Genomic DNA, 19,798 nt, shown 5'->3' on the forward strand with positions numbered 1-19,798 from the left:
AACACCACATTTAGTCTAGGTCTCAATTCAATAAAAGTATAATATTTCAATAATATTTCAACTATCTTGTTACTGAGAACAATTTAACACAGTTTGTATTAGTTTTTAAAAAATGAAAGCATAGTGCTAGGTAACTGATGCCAATTGCTCTAGGCGCTGAGATGTGAGCAATTCGTATATACAAATAAAATTATGTTAGATCATCTGAGGAGGTTTAAACATCTAATCGATGAGGTGCTTTATTCACCAGTATCCTGGCAGCCATGATTCTCTCTAGGAACAGAGTAAAAGGCTGGGGCGAATCAGGCTCAGGTGCCCAAGGAAATTGGCACCAGACACAGATGGTGTGTTTGCCAAAAACATCACTGGCCATGGCCACAGGAAGCTGGCGGGAAGATTTCCCAAGACGGCATGTTCTCACCACAAGTAAGGAGGCAACCCTCATTTGAAACACTGAACAAAGCCATCTCTAGTCTGAAGCAATCTTTAGACAGGACACTGAAGCTGTTTTATCTGACTTAAAAATAAACAAAATCTGGATCCAAGTAAATCAGTTGATTTTCAGTTGTTCCACACATTGTTTTAAAATTATCAGTATTTGTATGATAGAAGTTACAGATAAAGGATAAGAACTGAAAGGGAATAAACACGCCTTAGTTCTCCATATTCGACTTCTGACATTCAACAACAAAGTCAGAAAAAAAATGAATAAAAGGAGAGCGTCTTCTCTGCCCCGCATGGCTATCAACAGGACCCCATGCCCACTGATGATCCAAGGGTTCAGCCTATGGAATGTTCTCAAATAAAATCAGAGAGGAGGGAGGGAAGGTGGGGTAGGGGGGCAGTCAAGGTTTTAATATCCAGATTCCCTCCCTGTATGGTTGCCATCTGGCTGGCTGTGTCCTTGACAATGACCGCTCCTCTCAAGACAGCCCTCTTCAGGGTTTGGCAACCACTCTTTGCCCACACCTTTCGAATCCAGAGAGGGCTGCTGTCCTACTACCTCAGAAGTATCATTACTTTTGTGGTTTCCCTGTACCTTTGTCAAGAGACCTTTTATTCAACACCCTCCAATTTGGTCTAATGTGCGTGTGCCATTAAGAACTCTTCAGATAATAAAACACTAATTTAAAAAAATTTTAAATATGACCTCAAGACAACCAAAATGTATTAAGGCACAAAAAACTACATAAACTTTTTTAAATTGCTACAGATATTCTTTCAAATGAGCTACAAATATCTCACTTATCAAATATCAGAGTCCATCAGATGATAGAAGGAATGAATGAATAAACATTACTTTGAATTTTTGACCACAGAGCAAGAACTTTACTATATTTATAATAGAATTGGCAACTTTTTTACTTTTCTAAGACTCAATTATAAAATCAAGAACTTGAAGCCTTCCAGTATTGCCAGTGTAGGATGGGTTTCTAACAAATGACCAACAAAGCAGAAGATGCAGGATTTACGTGTGGCAGGTGTAATCGGGTTTAGAGGAGGAGGGATGTGCTCCAAACCTGCCCTCGCCTCTCTCCTTTACCTGTTTCTCAGCCAGCCCAGCCCACCTCCATCACACAGAGAAAGGAGCGGACAGGCACTCAAGTGTTCGGGAGATGTTTTACCTCCTAGTGACTTAGCACAAGATACCGGGCAGATGGGACAGCTTTACACTATGTGGCTTGAGGCAAGTCACTAGCTGCACTGTTTCACGTAGTTTTGAAAATAAAAACATTCAAATTAAATGAGATGGTGTATGTGAAAATACTTTTAAAAATTAAAGGTATACAACACCTACCAGTTAAAATATGCTGTTGCCAGAGACTATTTGCTAACATGGAAACTGTTTATAAAAGCAAGTTTAAAAATAAAAAACTCACAAAATGTAGCATGATCCCTTTTTAAAATGCATGAATTCAACTGCTCAAAGACTGTTTTTAAAACAAGAACAAGTATCAAAATATTAACAATGACTTTCACATAGAGAGTTCAGTGGTTGTTATTTTCTTCTGTTCGCCTCTATTTTCTATGATGAACATGTATTACTTTTGTAATGATGAAAAATATTTGAAGTATAAAGGAAGCAGCTGAAGAAAAAAGAACACTTCGCAAATATGAAGTACTAGTAACATAAAAACAAGAAGTATGAATCCGAGGCCTAGGGAGAAAAGACATCTTCGGGTGGGGGGGCTTTCCTGGAGACTTCGGAAATCATTTAATCTGGCTCCCTGCGCTACATCTAGGGACTGGCAGAGTCTTTCACAAGCAGGCTAGCACACTTTCATTCCCTCAGCACGTCAAGTTGACTCTGGGAGTGTTTCTCGAAACCAAATTCACCTTACCTCTTGTTCTCCTTGACTCTCCCCACTAAGTGATCGTCCAATGAGGATCATGAAGAAGGTGATGTTTATTACTAGCATCCTCCCAACCCAATCACCTGTCTTCTTTTGGTTCATTCTCTTCCCACCTCTCCAATTAGACTGAAGGTGCTGCATCACCTGGAGCCTGGGCCAGCCTACTTTATCTTACAAGAGGAACAAAACAGACCAACAGGAAGAAACACAAATGGAGAGCTCCTTCACAACCCGAAAGCTTTTTGGACAGTGGTCAATGACGATGCTGCTTTTTCCTGTTCTTGTGGCTAAGATCTGCTCTCTGATCCCAAGACAGAGGCAGGAGAGGGAGCTGGAGCAGAGGCAGCACTAGGCATAGCGAAAGCCAGGAGACAAAGTACACCAAGAACAATCAAGAAGGCTTACATGGTGAGTCTTAGGATAAGTACATACAAAAGGGTATTAATTAAAAATATCAGGGAAAGAAGAAAAAAGTAGGGGGTAGAATAGATGGACCTTCCCACAACCATAAACACCACAACTAGCCACAAAGAAATATTACAGAGGCCCTTGGGTGAGGGTGAGTAGCCTTGGCTAAAGGTGACCAGGCTATTCTGACGCTGGAGCCTCTCCAAACGTCAGTCAGGAGACCGGAAAGAGGCCGCCTCCCCATTACATTACGTTACCTTGGCATGATGTAGGTCAACGCCATACATGGAAAGTCTCTTTGCATTTTCTAAGAACTGAGAATCAGCTTGTGCTGGAGATAAGCCCCTAAGAATTAAAACAAACAATGTTATCTTACTGGTGGAGGCAAAGAAAATGTGTCCAAGACGGAGAAAGGGGTGTATGAACTTGGAGAGTTTGGGTGGAGGGAGTAACACAGACAAATTGCAGACGAGTAAAAAAAAGGTAAGAAGGTTCAACTCTCAACCTCTAGCATTCTTCTCTTAAGATCCTCTAATATAAACCTATTTATAACAAGAAGATGCACCTGAATCCTACCCTTTTTATCTCAGAAAGTTGCTTTCAATTTTTAAAAAAATTATTCGATTGTTGTTCAATTACAGTTGTCTGCACTTACTCCCCACCATTCCCTGCCCCATCCCAGACCCCACCTCCTCCCTCCCTCCCTTGCTTCCACCTTGCCCCTTAGTTTTGTCCATGTGTCCTTTATAGTTGTTCCTGAAAACACTTTCCCCCTTCCCCCCATTATCCCCTCCCACCTCCTCTCTGGGTTACTGTCAGATTGTTCTTAATTTCAATGTCTCTGGTTATATTTTGCTTGCTTTTTTCTTTTGTTGATTAGGTTCCAGTTAAAGGTAAGATCATATGGTATTTGTCCCTCACCACCTGGCTTATTTCACTTAGCATAATGCTTTATAGTTCCATCCATGCTGTCGAAAAGGGTAGGAGCTCCTTCTTTCTCTCTGCTGCATAGCAGTCCATTGTGTAAATGTACCATGTTTTTTTGATCCATTCATTTACTGTTGGGCACTTAGGTTGCTTCCAGTACTTGGCTATTGTAAATTGTGCTGCTATGAACATTGGGGTGCGTAGGTTCTTTTGAATTGGTGTTTCAGGGTTCTTAGGATATAATCCCAGCAGTGGAATTGCTGGGTCAAAATTCAGTTCCATATTTAGCTTTCTGAGGAAATTCCGTACTGTTTTCCACAGTGGCTACACCAGTCCCACCAACAGTGCACTAGGGTTCCCTTTTCTCCGCATCCTCTCCAACACTTGTTGTTGGTTGGTTTGTTTATGATGGCCATTCTGACCGGTGTGAAGTGGTATCTCATTGTGGTTTTAATTTGTAGCTCTCTAATGGCTAGTGATGCTGAGCATCTTTTCATATGTCTCCGGACTCTCTGTATATCCTCCTTGGAGAAGTGTCTGTTCAAGTCTTTTGCCCATTTTTTTTTAAATGGGAAAAAGACTTGAACAGACACTTCTCAATTTTTTCCAATGGGGAAAAAAGCCCTAGCAATGACAGGTACAACATAATTAGCAAAAGACAAAATAATAAAGTGAAAAATAATTTTTAAAAGATTTAATCTTTCTGAAATAAACAAATTCTTAGTGCCTAATTTTATTTCACCTGGACTGATCATAATAAAGATCATAAGTATTTGCTTTTGATTTTACACCTATGGCAGAGGACACCTATCACATTCTATCCATACTGCAATCATTTCCTTTCCTATCTATATTCCCAACTAAACAAATTTTAAGCTTCTGCAAAGCAGGACCATGTCCCATGAATCTTCATATTGTCCAAGGCATTTCAGAACCTGATATTTGAAATTCAAATTATACTACATATCTCTTGACATGTACAAAAATAAAAAAGTATTTGACTTTAAATAAAAAATATTTAAATATATCATTTATCAAATTAAAAATATTTAAAGTCAAACACTATATTTGTTATTTTTTTACTTTATTATTTTATTGAATTAATTGGGGTGACTTTGGTTAATAAAATTATATAGGTTTCACGTGTACAATCCTATAACACATCATTTGTATATGGTATCATGTGTTTGCAACCCCAAGTTAAATTTCCTTCCATCACCATTTACGCCCCATAGGCTCTTTTACCTCCCACACCCCCCTTTTCCTGTCAATCACCATACTGTTATTTGTGTCTACGAGTTCTGTTTCATTTTGGTTTTTGCTTAATCCTTTCACCCTTTTCACCCAGCTTCCCAATCCTCCCCCTTTCTAAAAGCTGTCAGCCTATTTTCTATCTATGAGTCTGTTTCTATTTTGCGTTAGTTTATTTTGTTCATTAGTTTCCACATATGAGTGAAATCATATGGTATTTGTCTTTCTATGACTGGTTTACTTCACTTAGCAAGATACTCTCCAGGTCCACCCACGCTGATGCAAAAGGTAAAATTTCCTTCTTTCTTATGACTAAGTAGTATTTCACCGTGTAAAAGTACCACAGCTTTTTTACCCACTCTTCTACTGATGGACACTTGGACTGCTTCCCCATCTTGGCAACTGTAAATAATGCAGCAATGAACATAGGGGTGGATATATTCTTTTGAATTAGTGTTGCAGGTTTCATTGGATATATTCCTAGAAGTGGAATAACTGGGTCATAAGGCAGTTCCATTTTTAATTTTTTGAGGTAACTCCATAGTTTTCCATAGTTGCTGCACCAATCTACATTCCCATCAACAAACAGTACATGAGGGTTGCCTTTTCTCCACATCCTCACCAACACCTGTTTGTGGATTTATTGATGATAGCCACTCTTACAGGTGTGAGATGATATCTCACTGTGGTTTTAATTTGCATTCTCTAATGATTAGTGACCTTGAGCATCTTTTCATATGCCTATTGTCCACCTGTATGTCCTCTTTGGAGAAGTGTTTATTCGGTTCCTTTGCTCATTTTATAATTGGATTGTTTGTTTTTTAGGTGTTGAGTTTTATAAGTTCTTTACAGTTTTTAGCTATTAACCCTTTACCAAATGTATCATAGGCAAATACGTTCTCCCATTCAATGGACTGTCTCTTCCTTTTGTTGATGGTCTTCTGCAAAAAACTTTTCAGTTTGATGTAGTCCCACCTATTTATCTTTTCCCCCCCTGCCCAAGAAGATATATCAGAAAGAATATGGCTATGAGACATCGCTGAGATTTTACTGCCTACTTTTCTTATAGGATTTTTATGGTTTTGAACCTAACATTTAAGTTTTTAATGCATTTTGAGTTTATTCTTGTGTGTGCTCTAAGAAGGTGGTCTATTTTTTTTTTTTTTTGCACATATCTGTCCAAGTTTCCCAACATCATTTACTGAATACACTACCTTTACCCCACTACGTTTTTGCCTCCTTTGTCAAATATTAACTGACCATAAAGGCATGGGCTTAATTCTGGGTCTCTATTCTGTCCCATTGATCTAAATGTCTGTTTTTAAGCCAGTACCATGGTGTTTTGTTTCCTATGGCCTTCTAGAATAGTTTGATAACAGGTAGCATGATTTCTCCAATTTTCTTCTTCTTTCTCAAGATAGCTGTGGCTTTTCAGTGTCTTTTGTGGTTCCATATAAATTTTTGGAATATTTGTTCTAGTTCTGTGAAATGTGCCATTTATATCTTGATAGGAATTGTATTGAATCTATAGATGGCTTTGGGTAGTATGGACATTTCAATTATGTTAATTCTTGCCATCCGTGAACATAGTATACGCTTCCATTTATTGGTATCTTCTTCAGTGTCATAACTTTCCAAGTATAGGTCTTTTACATCTTTGGTAAAATTTATTTCTAGGTGTTTTTTTTTCCCCTGAAGCAATTGTGAATGAGACTGTGTTCTTAGTTTACCTTTCTGATAGTTTATTATTGATGTATAAAAAAGCAACAGATATATGGATATTTATGTTGTATCCTGCTACTTTACGGAATTCATTTATCAGTTCTAGTAGTTTTTTCGTGGAATCTATCAAGTTCTCTATATGTAATATCATGTCATCTGCAAATAATGACAGTTTTACTTCTTCCTTACCAATTTGGTTCTCTTTTATTTCTTCTTCTTGTCTGATTGTTTTGGCTAGTACTTCCAGTAGTATGTTGAGTAAGAGTGGTGAAAGTGGACATCCCTGTCTTGTTCCCAATCTTAAGGGAAATGCTTATAGTTTGCACCCATTGGCTATGATGTTAGCAGTGGGTTTGTCATATATGGCTTTTATTACATTGAGATAGGTACCCTCTGTTCCCACATTGCTAAGAGTTTTTATCATAAACGGGTTCTGGATTTAATCAAATGCTTTTTCTGCATCTATGGATATGATCATGTGGTTTTTATCAACCATTTTGTTTATGTGGTGTATCACATTTCTTGATTTTAAGATACTGTACCAATCTTGCATCCCAAGAATAAGTCCCACTTGATCACAGTGTATGACCTTTTTAAACTACTGCTGAATCGGTTTGCTATTATTTTATTGAGGATTTTAGCATCTATCTTCATCAGGGATATTGGCTTATAACTAACTTTCTAGTGTCTTCATCTGGTTTTCGAATTAGAATAACACGGGCCTTGTAAAATGAGCTTGGGAGTCTTCCCTCCTCTTGAAATTTCTGGATAGTTTGAGAAGGAGAGGTGTTAGTTCCTCTTTGAATGTTGGTTAAATTTACCTGTGAAGCAATCTTGTGTGTGTGTGTGTGTGTGTGTGTGGAAGTTTTCTGATTACTGCTTTAATTTCACTAGTTGTAATCTGTATATTCAGATTCTCTGATTCTTCCTGATTCAGTTTTGGAAAATTACATGTTTTTTGGAACTTACACATCTCATCCAGGTTGTCTAGTTTGTTGGCATATAGTTGTTCATAATATTTTCTTATAATCCTTTGTACTTTTTTGTGTCAGTTGTTACTTCTCCTCTTTAATTTCTGATTTTATTTATTTGGGTCCTCCTTCCTTTTTTTCTTGATGAGTCTGGTTAAAAGTTTGTCAATCTTGTTTGTCTTTTCAAAGAACCAACTCCTCATTTTATTAATCTTTTGTATTGTTTTTTAAAACTATTATTTCATTTATTTCTGCTCTGATCTTTATTATTTCCTTCCTTCTAATCACTTCAGGCTTGATTTATTGTTCCTTTTCAAGTTCCTTTAAGTGTAAAGTTAAATTGTTTATTTGAGCTTTTTCTTGTTTCTTCAGAACAAGAAACAAGGCCTGTGATACTATGAATTTCCCTGTTAGGACTGCTTTCCCTCTCTCCCACAGATTCTGGGTTGTTGTGTTATCGTTTTCATTTGTTTCAACATATCTTTCAATTTCTTCCTTTATCGCAGTGTTAACCCATTCTTGTTTGGTAATGTGTTATTTAGCCTCCATGTCTTTGTGTGTTTCATACCATTGTGGTCAGAGGAGAGTGCATTTTTTTTAAAGAAACATCACTGAATGTGATTTGTCTAAAAACTTCTAATCTCTACAAATTCCTTTCAAATCATTTTCATCAAAAATTTTTTTAACTTTAATTTCACATTAAGAACAAACTATAATTTTGTACCTAGAGTTTTTAAAACTTATGCTGAAAAAACCATTTTGTTTTCACACAGATATAAAAGTTCTCAAAGTGTAACATGGTATATAAGTAATTAAGTAATCCTCAGCTACACCAAAGGTCATCTTCTGTGAATAGAGAACCCCCCTACATATTTGTTATTTTCCCTATGTCCATCACCTTCCACATTTCTGATATAAATCCTAATACCTCATCATCTGCCTGGTTTTCTTATTAAAGATGGTAATAAAAATAAGAATGTGGTTATTTGTGTTTTGTTTTGTGTGTGTGTGTGTATCAGGGATAGAACTGGGAATAGAAGGAAAATGTAAGAAAAGTAAATTTTTCCAATAAATGAAAACATTGAGCCTCGTGAGCACAGTTCCTCCTATTACAGCCACAAAGACCCTGACAGAATATCTCAAGGGCTGTAGTGTGTCTTGGTTGGTACTACATGAAGTTCCAAAAGGAAAAGCTGGATAACCCCATCAACTATGCTCTAATGTCTAGCGAGTTTTATAAGAGAAGCTATTTCAATCTATCATGGCCATTCTCTCTCCAGCAAACAAGTCAACAGACCTGTGGGTTTTATGCAGCTCTACCACCTTCTCTTCCAGCTCCTTGGTCTGGGAGGGGGCAAACTGGAAGTCACTGAGGTCATGACTGGCATGCTCTTCTGGGTCATAGTCTCCAAGTTCAGCCTGTAGTGTGTAAGATCCCAGGAGGGCATGAGTCACAAAAGAGCAGGGCAGGCGGCCAGAGGCAATGTCCTGCCAGAGCTGAAGGCACAGGAAGTATCTGAGAAACGGGACAAAAGGGTAGGGAAGAACAATTAGTTAAGGTTGCAGCACTCACAATCCCTGAGCTCTAATATTCGTTTTGAAAACAAATATGTAACACAGGCAATCGTCACATCTCTAACAAAAAACGTTTTCTCTAGCAAGAAGCCCGCCTAGCCCCTTGCATGCCCAACCTTGTGGCTTGTATACAGAAACTGATTCTAGTAATCAAAGCAATAGAATGGAAATTCTGAACTCCTATTGTAATAATAGCTTATTATGAGTATTACTATTACAACAAATAGTTTTGTGACTGAAGGTAAAAATTCCAATTAGACTTCCCCCTTGGATTTAAAACTAATCAAAATTAGTACAACCTTCAAAGTTGTAAAGGTTAATAAAATTTTTAAAAATAGCTGCAGCTCTTAAGCACTAGCAAGAAAAGCTGAAGTCACCTTACCTTTTATTTGCTATGCCTTTTCATACAAATTTTTTATTTTCCTGAGATGCTTTTAACAACAATTACAAGTTAGTCTCTACTCTGAAGCCCTTATTGGCCATTTAGCTGATCTGAAGAGGCGGCTAGTTCAGTTTATAGTAGGAAAAGTTTGGGCTTCAGAGTCAAGCAAAACTGACCCTATGTAACTTTGAACAAGTTAATTTACTAATTCATCACCTGTAAAATGGGAGAAAAACTCTACCTCCCTTTGATGCTGAGGGTAAAAAAATTAGATAATACAGTGCCAGTTATAACCAGTTATAATAATTATTATTCAATGTCCCAAGTAGCTGACTACAGTTATAAAAGATTGTTTTTTTTTACTAAACAACATGAAGAAACATGTTACTTATATCCCAAAAGGATTTTTTTGCCCCCTAACAAACTCTTTTTGGTGATATTTTAAAACCTGATTGTTACTCTCAAATTTAAAAGCAATTGCTAAGGTTACCAACAACCACTGCAAACTAAATGGCAGTGCCCTGATTCTGAAAGATTTGTTAGTGACTGCCATGCCTACTGGGAGCCAGCCACCATCTTCCTGTGGACTTCTGCCTAGCATGGACTTCAGGGCCCAGTCCTCCTCTTGCCCTCCATCTAACACATTCAGACAGGCGTGCTGCCTCTCACCCAGGCCTCCCTGTTGTGGAGTCAGAGAACACGACCCAACACCTGCTACCAGCCATCACGTAGTTCAGTTAAACCTGGATTACCACACTAATCTGTCAGGCAGGGCAGGGACCACCGCCGTAGTCCCACAGTTAGCAAAGTACTTGCCACATGGCGAGTACTCAATAATTTTCTGAGAATGAAAGTTCTCTCTACCACTATAGTCTTCGTGCTTTTATGCATTACAGAAGCTCTCTTTCTGAGGAGGATTATATGTTTCCGGACTCCTAGAACAGCATGAATGTCACTAATTATTTCAGAAGACTAAATTTTAAACAATGATTCAGGTTATCCTCAAATTCTCTAAGACTCAAGAACAGTGCTAGTTCTCTACATTTTAAGACCTAACCATAAAGATTCCATCTATTACTAAAACCTTGTTACTCCCTCTTACATTATTGTCTACTTTTCACACTGGTCCTGTTCTCTGTTTTCAAAGATTAAGTCTAAGGTCCAAAGAGCTCCAAACAAAAACTGCAACAGCTCCCTGATTTTCCCAACTTGGCAAATTTACACTGCAGGAAAGAACATTTTTTAAACATTATTCTCAACAGTGTTCTTGCTCTCCTCAAAAGCCTAAGTCACCTTCTAAATGTTCACTCAGGTCATGGTGAGGGTTTCAATCATGACAAGCAGGCTACTAGGTTCCATGTACAGGCAGGTGTCCGGTCTCAGGCTGCACTCTGCTAAAGCTCTTTGTTAGCTCGCTAGGCTCTGTCATTCCACCCACTACAAACAGGGAGACTGCTAAAGCCCCATTTCAAAGGAAAAGCAAAGCACTTACTGATGCTATGAGTTGCAATCACCAAAGGGTTGTCACCCCCCAAACAAAGCACTGCAAGGAGGAGTGTACGCACAGAGAAGATGTTGAGTCGCAAAGCCCCAGTTACTTGCACTGTTTCAGGGAACTCCTGCAGCTTATGGCTGCAAACCTGTCAAGTTTTAAGCTCCAAGCAGCTCACTGTGCAGTTACAAGAGCTACTATTTATTATTTACTCACTGAAGCTAATTTGATCACAACTTAAATAGTACCAGTACATATCCCTATTCAGGGGGAAGAAAAAAAAAGAAAAACCTGTCCTGAAAAGAAATATCCATCATTCCTATTTCACGTGGCTATCATTGACTCGTAAGCACCCATGGAACTTGGTATCTGATGACAATACTGGCCTAGCAGAAAGCATCAAGGCACAGTAACCATAGGAATCAAAAGCAGAGGCTTCTAGTAAGACCCCCGAATTTCTAAAAGTACATATATATATAGAATAGTTTTCTTTGGCCATATAAATAACCTTTTAAAAAATATGCAAATCACCCTACTGACCTACTCTTACCAAAGCTAAGAAGTCCCACCACGGGTACTCAGTTTAATAAAGCTAAGATATGAAGGCACTAATAGATACAGAATGTTCCTTGGTTAGCATTCGAATACTCCGTTGCTCTCAGAATCAGGAAATGCTCTCTTGCTCCTAAACTGAATCTCTGATTTGCAATTCAAGCATATGTCTGTATATCCCAGACCATCTCAGAGGAGATGAAATGAAATGAAATGAAATGGAGAAAGCCTACCTTACTATTTGTTTGGAAGGGGGGGAACAACAAAGATATTATAGTTCAATTGACTTAGAAATAAGTTCATTCTTCTACCCTTACATCACCTTGTAACATGAGACTAGTGCACGGGCGCACATGGGCTGTATAATAAAAACCACCTGAGCAATAAAATCTGAAATATTAAATATCAATGATTTTTGGAAGTACAATATAGGAAACAAAGTTGCCAGCAACTGGTTTAAAAAATACTCCATTACTCAAGTATAAATGGATAAATTAAAGAAAAGTAAATAAAATTTTTGAAACCAGCAATATTTCAAATTATTTTTAGAACTTCCAAAGACACTTCCAAAACTCAACTTAAGAAAAAATGTTTTCATTTGAGTAATGAAACTACCACTATTATCTCAGGGCACAGAAATAAATGAGAGCTATAAGTAAAGGTTTATTTTTGATGTAAATATAAAGTACCTGGTGATATCTTCAGTCAATTGAGAAGGATCAGGAGGATAAAACTTCACATTAAAAGCGAACAGCCAGGGAAGATCTGTAATTTTTAAATATCATGGTTACTTACCCAGCCAACAGAATGACCATTTATTTTGGTAAAACTTACAGATCCACATTCAAACACTGCAGTCCCTGTATAGATCAGTTCAGAGAACTTTATTTTCTAATTTAAAGAGAACATCATTTAGAAAACAAAAATAAAAATCAATTACATGAATAGCACACCACTAAAGAATAATAGGATCACATTTTTATAAATGTTCACTGGTACTTCAACAAATGTTTTATAGGTGATCTACTATGCAAAAATTTTAATATAACCTCCATCAATAGTTCTGAGATAAGATTTGTTTTAACCACAGAATCACCATATGCTAAGTATTCTCCACCCTTTTAATAAAAGCATTTTAGAATTTCTATATTATCAGGGGAAGAAGGGTAGGGACCGATGATCATTGCAGCTATGCAGGAAAGTATTAATGGCTTATCGCAAGGAAGTGTTAAGAGAAACACTAAGGAAAGGAGAGAGAGGCAAAATGCCATAAGAGTTTAAGACAATAAAATTATATCCCAGGTTTTCTAAAATACACTCGTATGGCATATATACTTCGCTGTACTGCATCAAAAAGAATAACTACATCAAACAACCATGCCATAAATGACATTAAAAGTTAAACATCCATATACATTACATTGAACGTTCTATATAACAGGCTTTGGATGGCTTTAAAATCAAACAAAAACACACACAACTCTGGGAGAGGGAAGGTATTATTTTCCTAAAGGGATCCAAATAATTCCAATGCCCTGAATTTAGAGTTGTGCTCAAAGTCTACAGAATTTCCAAATTAAACCAAAAAAGTGTGCGTGTGTTTCATTTCACACATATCTGAAGGCCTCACAACCACTCCAATTTACAACTCGAAGAACAATGTCTTGAACCGCAGTCCCTGTTCAGTGTGTCACTTTGCCCTCGTCGGGCCATCAGCATCAGCACGCGAACTTTACTCAAAAGCCAACGAACAGCCGATGAAGGGCTACTGTGAACACACGGGCACTTTGGCTGGATTTTGGTTCAAAACATCATTATTCTAATAAAAGTCGATTCTTTTGAATTTAAAGAACAGTTTGCTTTACACACTTAAAACTTCGTAAAGGGATGCAGGACTTTCCTGAATATGGAGAGACAAGCTGTTTCCTGGCCTGTATCCCCCGCTGGCTGAGATGCAAATGCACTTCTTAGACGACTAACGCACAATTAGGCAAACTCATCATAGGACTGTCAGTTTTTAATGGATCCCTATTTATTTGTTTTCTAGCACATGCCTGCCTGAACGTGACTACAGGGATAAATTTCTAATGGAACATGTATTTTAGGGTATATTTCCAATTCTAGCATTGGTAAAATGCACCAAAAATGCACCAAAAATGCTAGACTTTTAATTTAATTTCACATTATAATTTTTACCTAGCTATATATAAAATCCATCTATTTATGGATTATTTACATATTAATCATAGACAAACCTTAGATGGATAGTCTATTTGCATACATTTGAAATCTAAAGATTTAAGGCTCATTTTATACAGGAACCAATAGGTTGTTGGTTGTCAAAAGTAACTGAAAAAAAGATTAACTTTTACCTTTGCTAGTTGCCAATTAACTGAGTAACAATAAATCACAAAAGAGACTAAGAAAGGACAAATGGTTATTTCGTCCATTCTAACACCAGCAAAACAAAGGTAAAACACAACAGCAAACTTTATTTCCTCAGCCTACTTTCATGATTGGGACAGTGCAGAATTCCATTTAGAGAACGAGCCTTAATAGTCTGAATAAGTCAAATCCTATTTGTTACTATTACTCTTCTTGCCAAACCACAGGGCAAAAGTCCTGAAATAACTTTAGAAAACTTCACAAATAATCAAAACATAAGACCATGACTCATAATCAGTAAGAGTCTTGCCTTCCAAAAGTCAGAAAAATCTCCATGACTCTGATTGAGCGTCAAAAATAATCAAACAAAAGCCACAACAAAACCATAGGAAACGACTCAATGGGACATCAATCATGTTTCAGAGGTTATCCTGTTCTCTCCTGTTGAGGTCACGTGTCAGCTCTGGATTCAAAGAAAGTGAAAGAAACACGCATCTGTGCCTTTCTGAAGACATGCACTTTGTTAATATGTGATAACTGCAGAGGGAACAGAGGAAAAGGCTCCAAAGCTTTCTGGTACGGTTTCTTCCATAATGTCAGCATTTCACTCCTTTTCTTTATTCTCCCCTCGTCCATCATGAAACAAACATACACAGATGAAACACCGAGATAATAAACGCAGGGGGACTGGGCGGGTGTAAGGAATGGAGGGAGGGAATGCTGGAAAGCCAGGGAATAATAGTCAAAAAACGATCGGGTGACCAACCATCCCTGCTTGCCTGGGACTGTGGTGGTTTCAGCAGTGAAAAGTTCCACATGCTGAGAATCCCTCAGTTTTCAGGCCTGGGCAAATCAGAAAGATCATTCTAATCAAAGATTTAAATAAAAGAAAGACGAGTCTATAAGGAGAGGAAGGAGAAAAAAATAAGACATAGCTATATAGATATCTATATATAAGCTGAGAATAAAAAAGAAGACTAGAAGATATAGATTATATAAATGCTGAGATTAAAAAGGAGTAGGAAAAGAAATGACAGAAAAACTCCAAAAAGGATTAATAATTTGACAAAGAATGGAAAAGAAGTGGAAAAAACAAATGTGGAGAACCCGCAGTGGGACAGAAGGGAGACAGAAAAGAACAGAAGAAGAGCCTCGGTTCGCTCCAGTGTTCTGATGTTAGTGACAGTAAGGAGGGAAACGAAACCGACTGCACAAAGGGCACCCTGCAGCTGGCACTCAGGGACAGGGTTTCACCCAGCAGGCCAGGAGGGCTGGTAAGAATTCATTGTCCTGGAAATCCCAGCTGTTAGTGGCTTGCTAACTTATCTGCTTCAGTCATCTGCTGACCTGGCAGTAAATTCGGTATCCAGGCCCCAGTGAGAGATGCTGCTGTGGTGATAATGTTTCCCAGCACAGAGATCATGGCATCACCACAAGGCAAATCAACCTGCAGAGGCAGAACCTACAGGGGGAACTGACACCAGTTGGGACAGACACTCAAAGTCACTTTGGGAGTCTAGAGTGAGGATACATGGGGAAACGGGAGAAAGGGCCAGGCTGGACTAGTGACAAAGCCGGCCTCAGAGAAGGCGCTAAGCAGCCTTGGACTGTGAGACAAAGGTGTAGAGAATGTGATGATCTCATACCAAAATCACTTTGAAGTAGATTATAATTTAAATTTAAAGAGAAAACCATAACAATAGAGGGGAAATATATTTGTAAATAAAGTGCAGGGTAGGAAAAAAAAAAGGCGGCTATGACCTCAGAGGACTGAAAAGACCGTTCTGCATATTTCCTCCCCTATAGTCCTCACTCCAGTACATCTAAAAACAGTGTATCTACAAGAACCTGGGGCCAGAAATATGCTTATTAAACAAACTAATTATGTGCTTCCAAGATGAAGCAGACAAAGTACTATTAATAGAGTAAAATTTACATAAAAAGTAAAAGTTACAGAAAAACAACTTCCCATTCTTTTCTCCAGAGAAAAAGGTCAGATATACTTCGAAGTGGTAGACCCTGTGAGAAAAGGCTTAGGACTATGAGCCTAGAACCTCCGGACCTCATGTACAAAAAACAGTCATGATTCCAGAATAATATCAGTATCCCTCACTTCCAAGAAGACAAAAATGAAAAATAGAGCTGATCATTCTATCACTATCTTATTATTCTGCTCTACATTGCTATGAATTTTATTAAAGATAGATGTGAAGATTAGCTTAATAACTTCAAAGTATGGTTATTTAAATACTCACTTCGCAGTTGTCTCTTTATTTGTTTTGCAGGATCTAGCCAGTTCTGCAGGGGAGGAAAAAAAAGAGGTTAATTAACCCATAAGAAATATCTCAGAGTCCAAAATGGAAGGCTTTACCGTTCACACACTTAGTTGAATGTAAACATATCTTAACCAAGTCCTATTAGAAGTAGCCTCCACCTATTAGCATTCCACTGGGCTAAGTATTGATTTGTTTTTGAATGTGTTGTAAATAAAACAGTACATCACTTTTAAGGTGAGTCTCTTGGGCCTTATTTTATGGCATATGAAATTAAACATCTATCAAAATGATTGAGTCATAATGTATCTACATAGTCTTTTTATTTTATCTTTCAATTACAGTTTACATTCAATATTACTTTGTATTAATTTCACATGTACAGTATAGTGGCTAGACATACACGCAATCTTTATTCTACAGAACTGCCAGGAAACAGCCCCTGAGGATGCTGAAATGAGAGCTCAATGACTGGCTCCAACTCATAAGGGGTAAAATGTGACTTGGAAACTGTCCATTAAAAGTATATATACACCAGTCAAACACAATCATCTCAACTCCTAAAGCCAAATCCTCCTCTTCCTTAAACTTTCTTTTCCCTTATACTATGCAATGCTGTAGAGAAGTACTGTCAGGTTGGAGCAGAAATTTTCCTTCCTGGTCTTCATGAAACATCCTGTTTAAACTTCATTCCAACGTGGAAATCACAATCATAAAAAACTCTGTTTCACTTTCCACTACGTCTCCCCTTTGAGAAAGTTAACATAAAAAAAATTCTAGGAAACTATTAGAATATCCTAAAGCAAAAAGACCAAACTTGAACTACTCAAGTTCAAGTCATCTAAGGACATTACATATGTGTCTTTCAAAGCTATAGGCAAAAGACCCAACTAAAAAAGTTTTATATATATGTTTTATACTTCTCCTACCTTATCCACAAGTCATTAGTAAAGTACACTTTAACTTATCTTCATTAACACAGGAGAACAAGTACATTTTTGAGATACAATAAACTGATTCAAATAACTGGCTTTATAATAAGTTTCATTCATTCTGTAAGCATCCCAAATAATGTATTATAACATGTATTTAAACAGAATTTTATTTGGATATATAAAGCAAACAATTAAAATGTTCATTATGTAGAAGATAATAGCTTACTGTCTCAACAAGATATTGAATTAGTACAAGAGAACATGAACTTCCACTGTTAAAAAGTATATATACCAGGATGTTTTGAAAGCAAAGCTGCACAGACCCCTGTGGGTTTCACTGCACCTGTCACAGCTGGGACCCAGGGCAACAAGGAGCCACGGTGTGCATGGCTCTGTTCTGACAGTGGTTATATGCAAACCCCTCAATAAAAAACTACCAGAGCTTCGTCTAGTTTCACGTCACTGGTGTCCCTGCTACATGGCCCAGTGATGCGAAGGGCCAGTGGAACCTTCTAATGGTACCCCCAGTGCGACGTAAGGAAGAACTATAACTCTCCCCACAGGAAAGGGCCTGGTATGCAGCTTCCCGGCCTTGCAGCTGCTGTCCCACACAACAGCTGGCTCACAAATGGCCGGCTCTGATGAGTGAACACAAACGAGAAAAACACATCCTTCAGTCTCTAGTCAGACAGACAGAGGGAAGGCTGGGTGAGAGGCGAAGGAGGACCAAATGTGTTGTGGCATTTCATCCAAGGAAGTAACAACCACAGCAAGAAAAAATTAATCAGAGTCACCTGGTGCCAAACTGAAAAGGGAAAAAAAAAAAACCCTTCTGTTAACACAGAGAAAAAAGAGAGTGGAGGGGAAACTATCAGTTAAAGGTCTAGCCACAAAACAAACTCTCTTTTCAAGGAGGAAAATGACAGAAGCATCATCATCTTCTGTGACCCCGGCCCCAGAAATAACCATTGTCCACACCATTCAGCACCTTCCCTTCTCACCTGAAGCATCAACCCCTTGTGTGAGTTACCTGGCAGTTTCTGCACAGCATGGAGAGAGTCCAGGGAGCTCTGCAGACTCCAGACTATGAGTGACAAGTTCCTGTGCGTCAGCCAGCCGAATTCAGACACGTTGTCATTCTCAGGCCACTTTCCACAACATGGCCAGCCACAGTATTAAAAGATTGAAGTGGCTCTCTTCTTTATTTCCGATCCCTATCCAAATACTGAGTAGGCAGAGTTGACCTGATATGATCAAATAGCAGCAGCAGAAGTAATCCTTCCATTCACCTGCATGCTCTTCCCTTTACTAAGTCCACTCACTTCCACACTGTGAACTCCATTCCCACCATCGAGTGAGGAGGTCTTCTCCCTCCCCAGCACAACTTAGCAAGGGCAAGGATGGGCCACGCTATGTGTATGCTCCACAGTGCTGGGCAGTTTTAGGCAACCAGTAGGTACTGAACACTTGCTGACCAGTATCTGCCCATTGCTTGCCTCCTACCTCCTGATGCTGTGGTCGTCCCAAAAGACCACAGATTCTATTCTTCTGTTAGATTTATTTTTGTTTAAATAATGAACTCCAATGAGTACTTCGATCATGAGTGAGATATAATTTTACGGCCTAGGAACAAAACTCATGAGTAAAAAACAAGAATGACTTAAAATGACTTTTAAAAGACATGTAAGTCTATTATCTGCATTATCAATTACAAATAAATTAATAGACATAAAATCTTTAACAACTAAAAAATAAACTTCTTAAGTTTTGACGCTTAAGGAAGAGCGCTGGGTAAACCAAGAAGTAGACATAAAAGGGTGAAAAAAGTGAATGACATAAATGTACACACGCATTTTGATAGATTATCGTATGTCATTACCATTTTTTAAAGATTTGGCTGCCACATTTATAGACTTTGGAATCAGAAGTACATGGAGTCAAATTCTGGCTTTCCACCAACTCTTGTGTGAACCTGGGCTCAGTCCTTGGCTCCTTTAAGCTTCAATTTCCTCAAGTGTAAGATGAGGATGATAACATCTAAGTCAGGGTAGTTCTTACAATCAATCATTCACTCAGTGCTTCCAGAAGAGTAAGTACTTTACCCAATGTCTTTAACCGACAGGTTTTTGGCTCATCATCTTTGGTGTGTGTGTACATTATGTAAGTATATGTATGTATGAATATTAAAGAAGGGAGATACATATATCTCCCCCTTCCTCGCATTTTATATTTCCAAAGGTGATCTTACATATATTAAAGAAGTTAGTATTTATATAAATATTTCTACCCATAAAACATTAATAAATCAGACTCTGAGTTCACAAAATACAATCACTATAACCATGGGCCAGATGAAATAAAAAAAAGACCCCTTTTCCTCAGAGAAAACTATCTGATAGTATCAGCCCTTCCTACAAAGCTGCCGTACTGCAAAGACTCTTGCTGGAAATGAAGACAATGCAAAAAGAGCACAATCCCTCCTCATGCAAATAATCACCAGTATGACGAGTCCAAGGGCTTTTATGTTCACGTTCAAGTATTATCTAGGTAAGCTTTTCTAAATACTGCCTG

At 38.0% G+C, this 19,798-nt stretch overlaps 1 protein-coding gene across 16 annotated transcripts in view; it reads right to left on the reverse strand.

The window, feature by feature from the left end:
- EPB41L2 (erythrocyte membrane protein band 4.1 like 2) overlaps window positions 1-19,798 on the reverse strand; it is a 205,498-nt gene that overhangs the window by 50,389 nt on the left and 135,311 nt on the right. For all 16 annotated transcript variants that reach the window (XM_071219697.1, XM_053913810.1, XM_053913809.1 and 13 more), the window contains 4 exons: window positions 16,275-16,317; window positions 12,324-12,399; window positions 8,931-9,149; window positions 3,020-3,107 (listed from right to left, as the gene is read on the reverse strand). In XM_071219697.1, coding sequence (XP_071075798.1) covers window positions 3,020-3,107; window positions 8,931-9,149; window positions 12,324-12,399; window positions 16,275-16,317 — 426 coding nt within the window. The remainder of the gene's footprint in view (window positions 1-3,019; window positions 3,108-8,930; window positions 9,150-12,323; window positions 12,400-16,274; window positions 16,318-19,798) is intronic.

This window comes from Desmodus rotundus, chromosome 11 (genome assembly GCF_022682495.2).
Source record: "Desmodus rotundus isolate HL8 chromosome 11, HLdesRot8A.1, whole genome shotgun sequence".
Taxonomy (NCBI): Eukaryota; Metazoa; Chordata; class Mammalia; order Chiroptera; family Phyllostomidae; genus Desmodus; species Desmodus rotundus.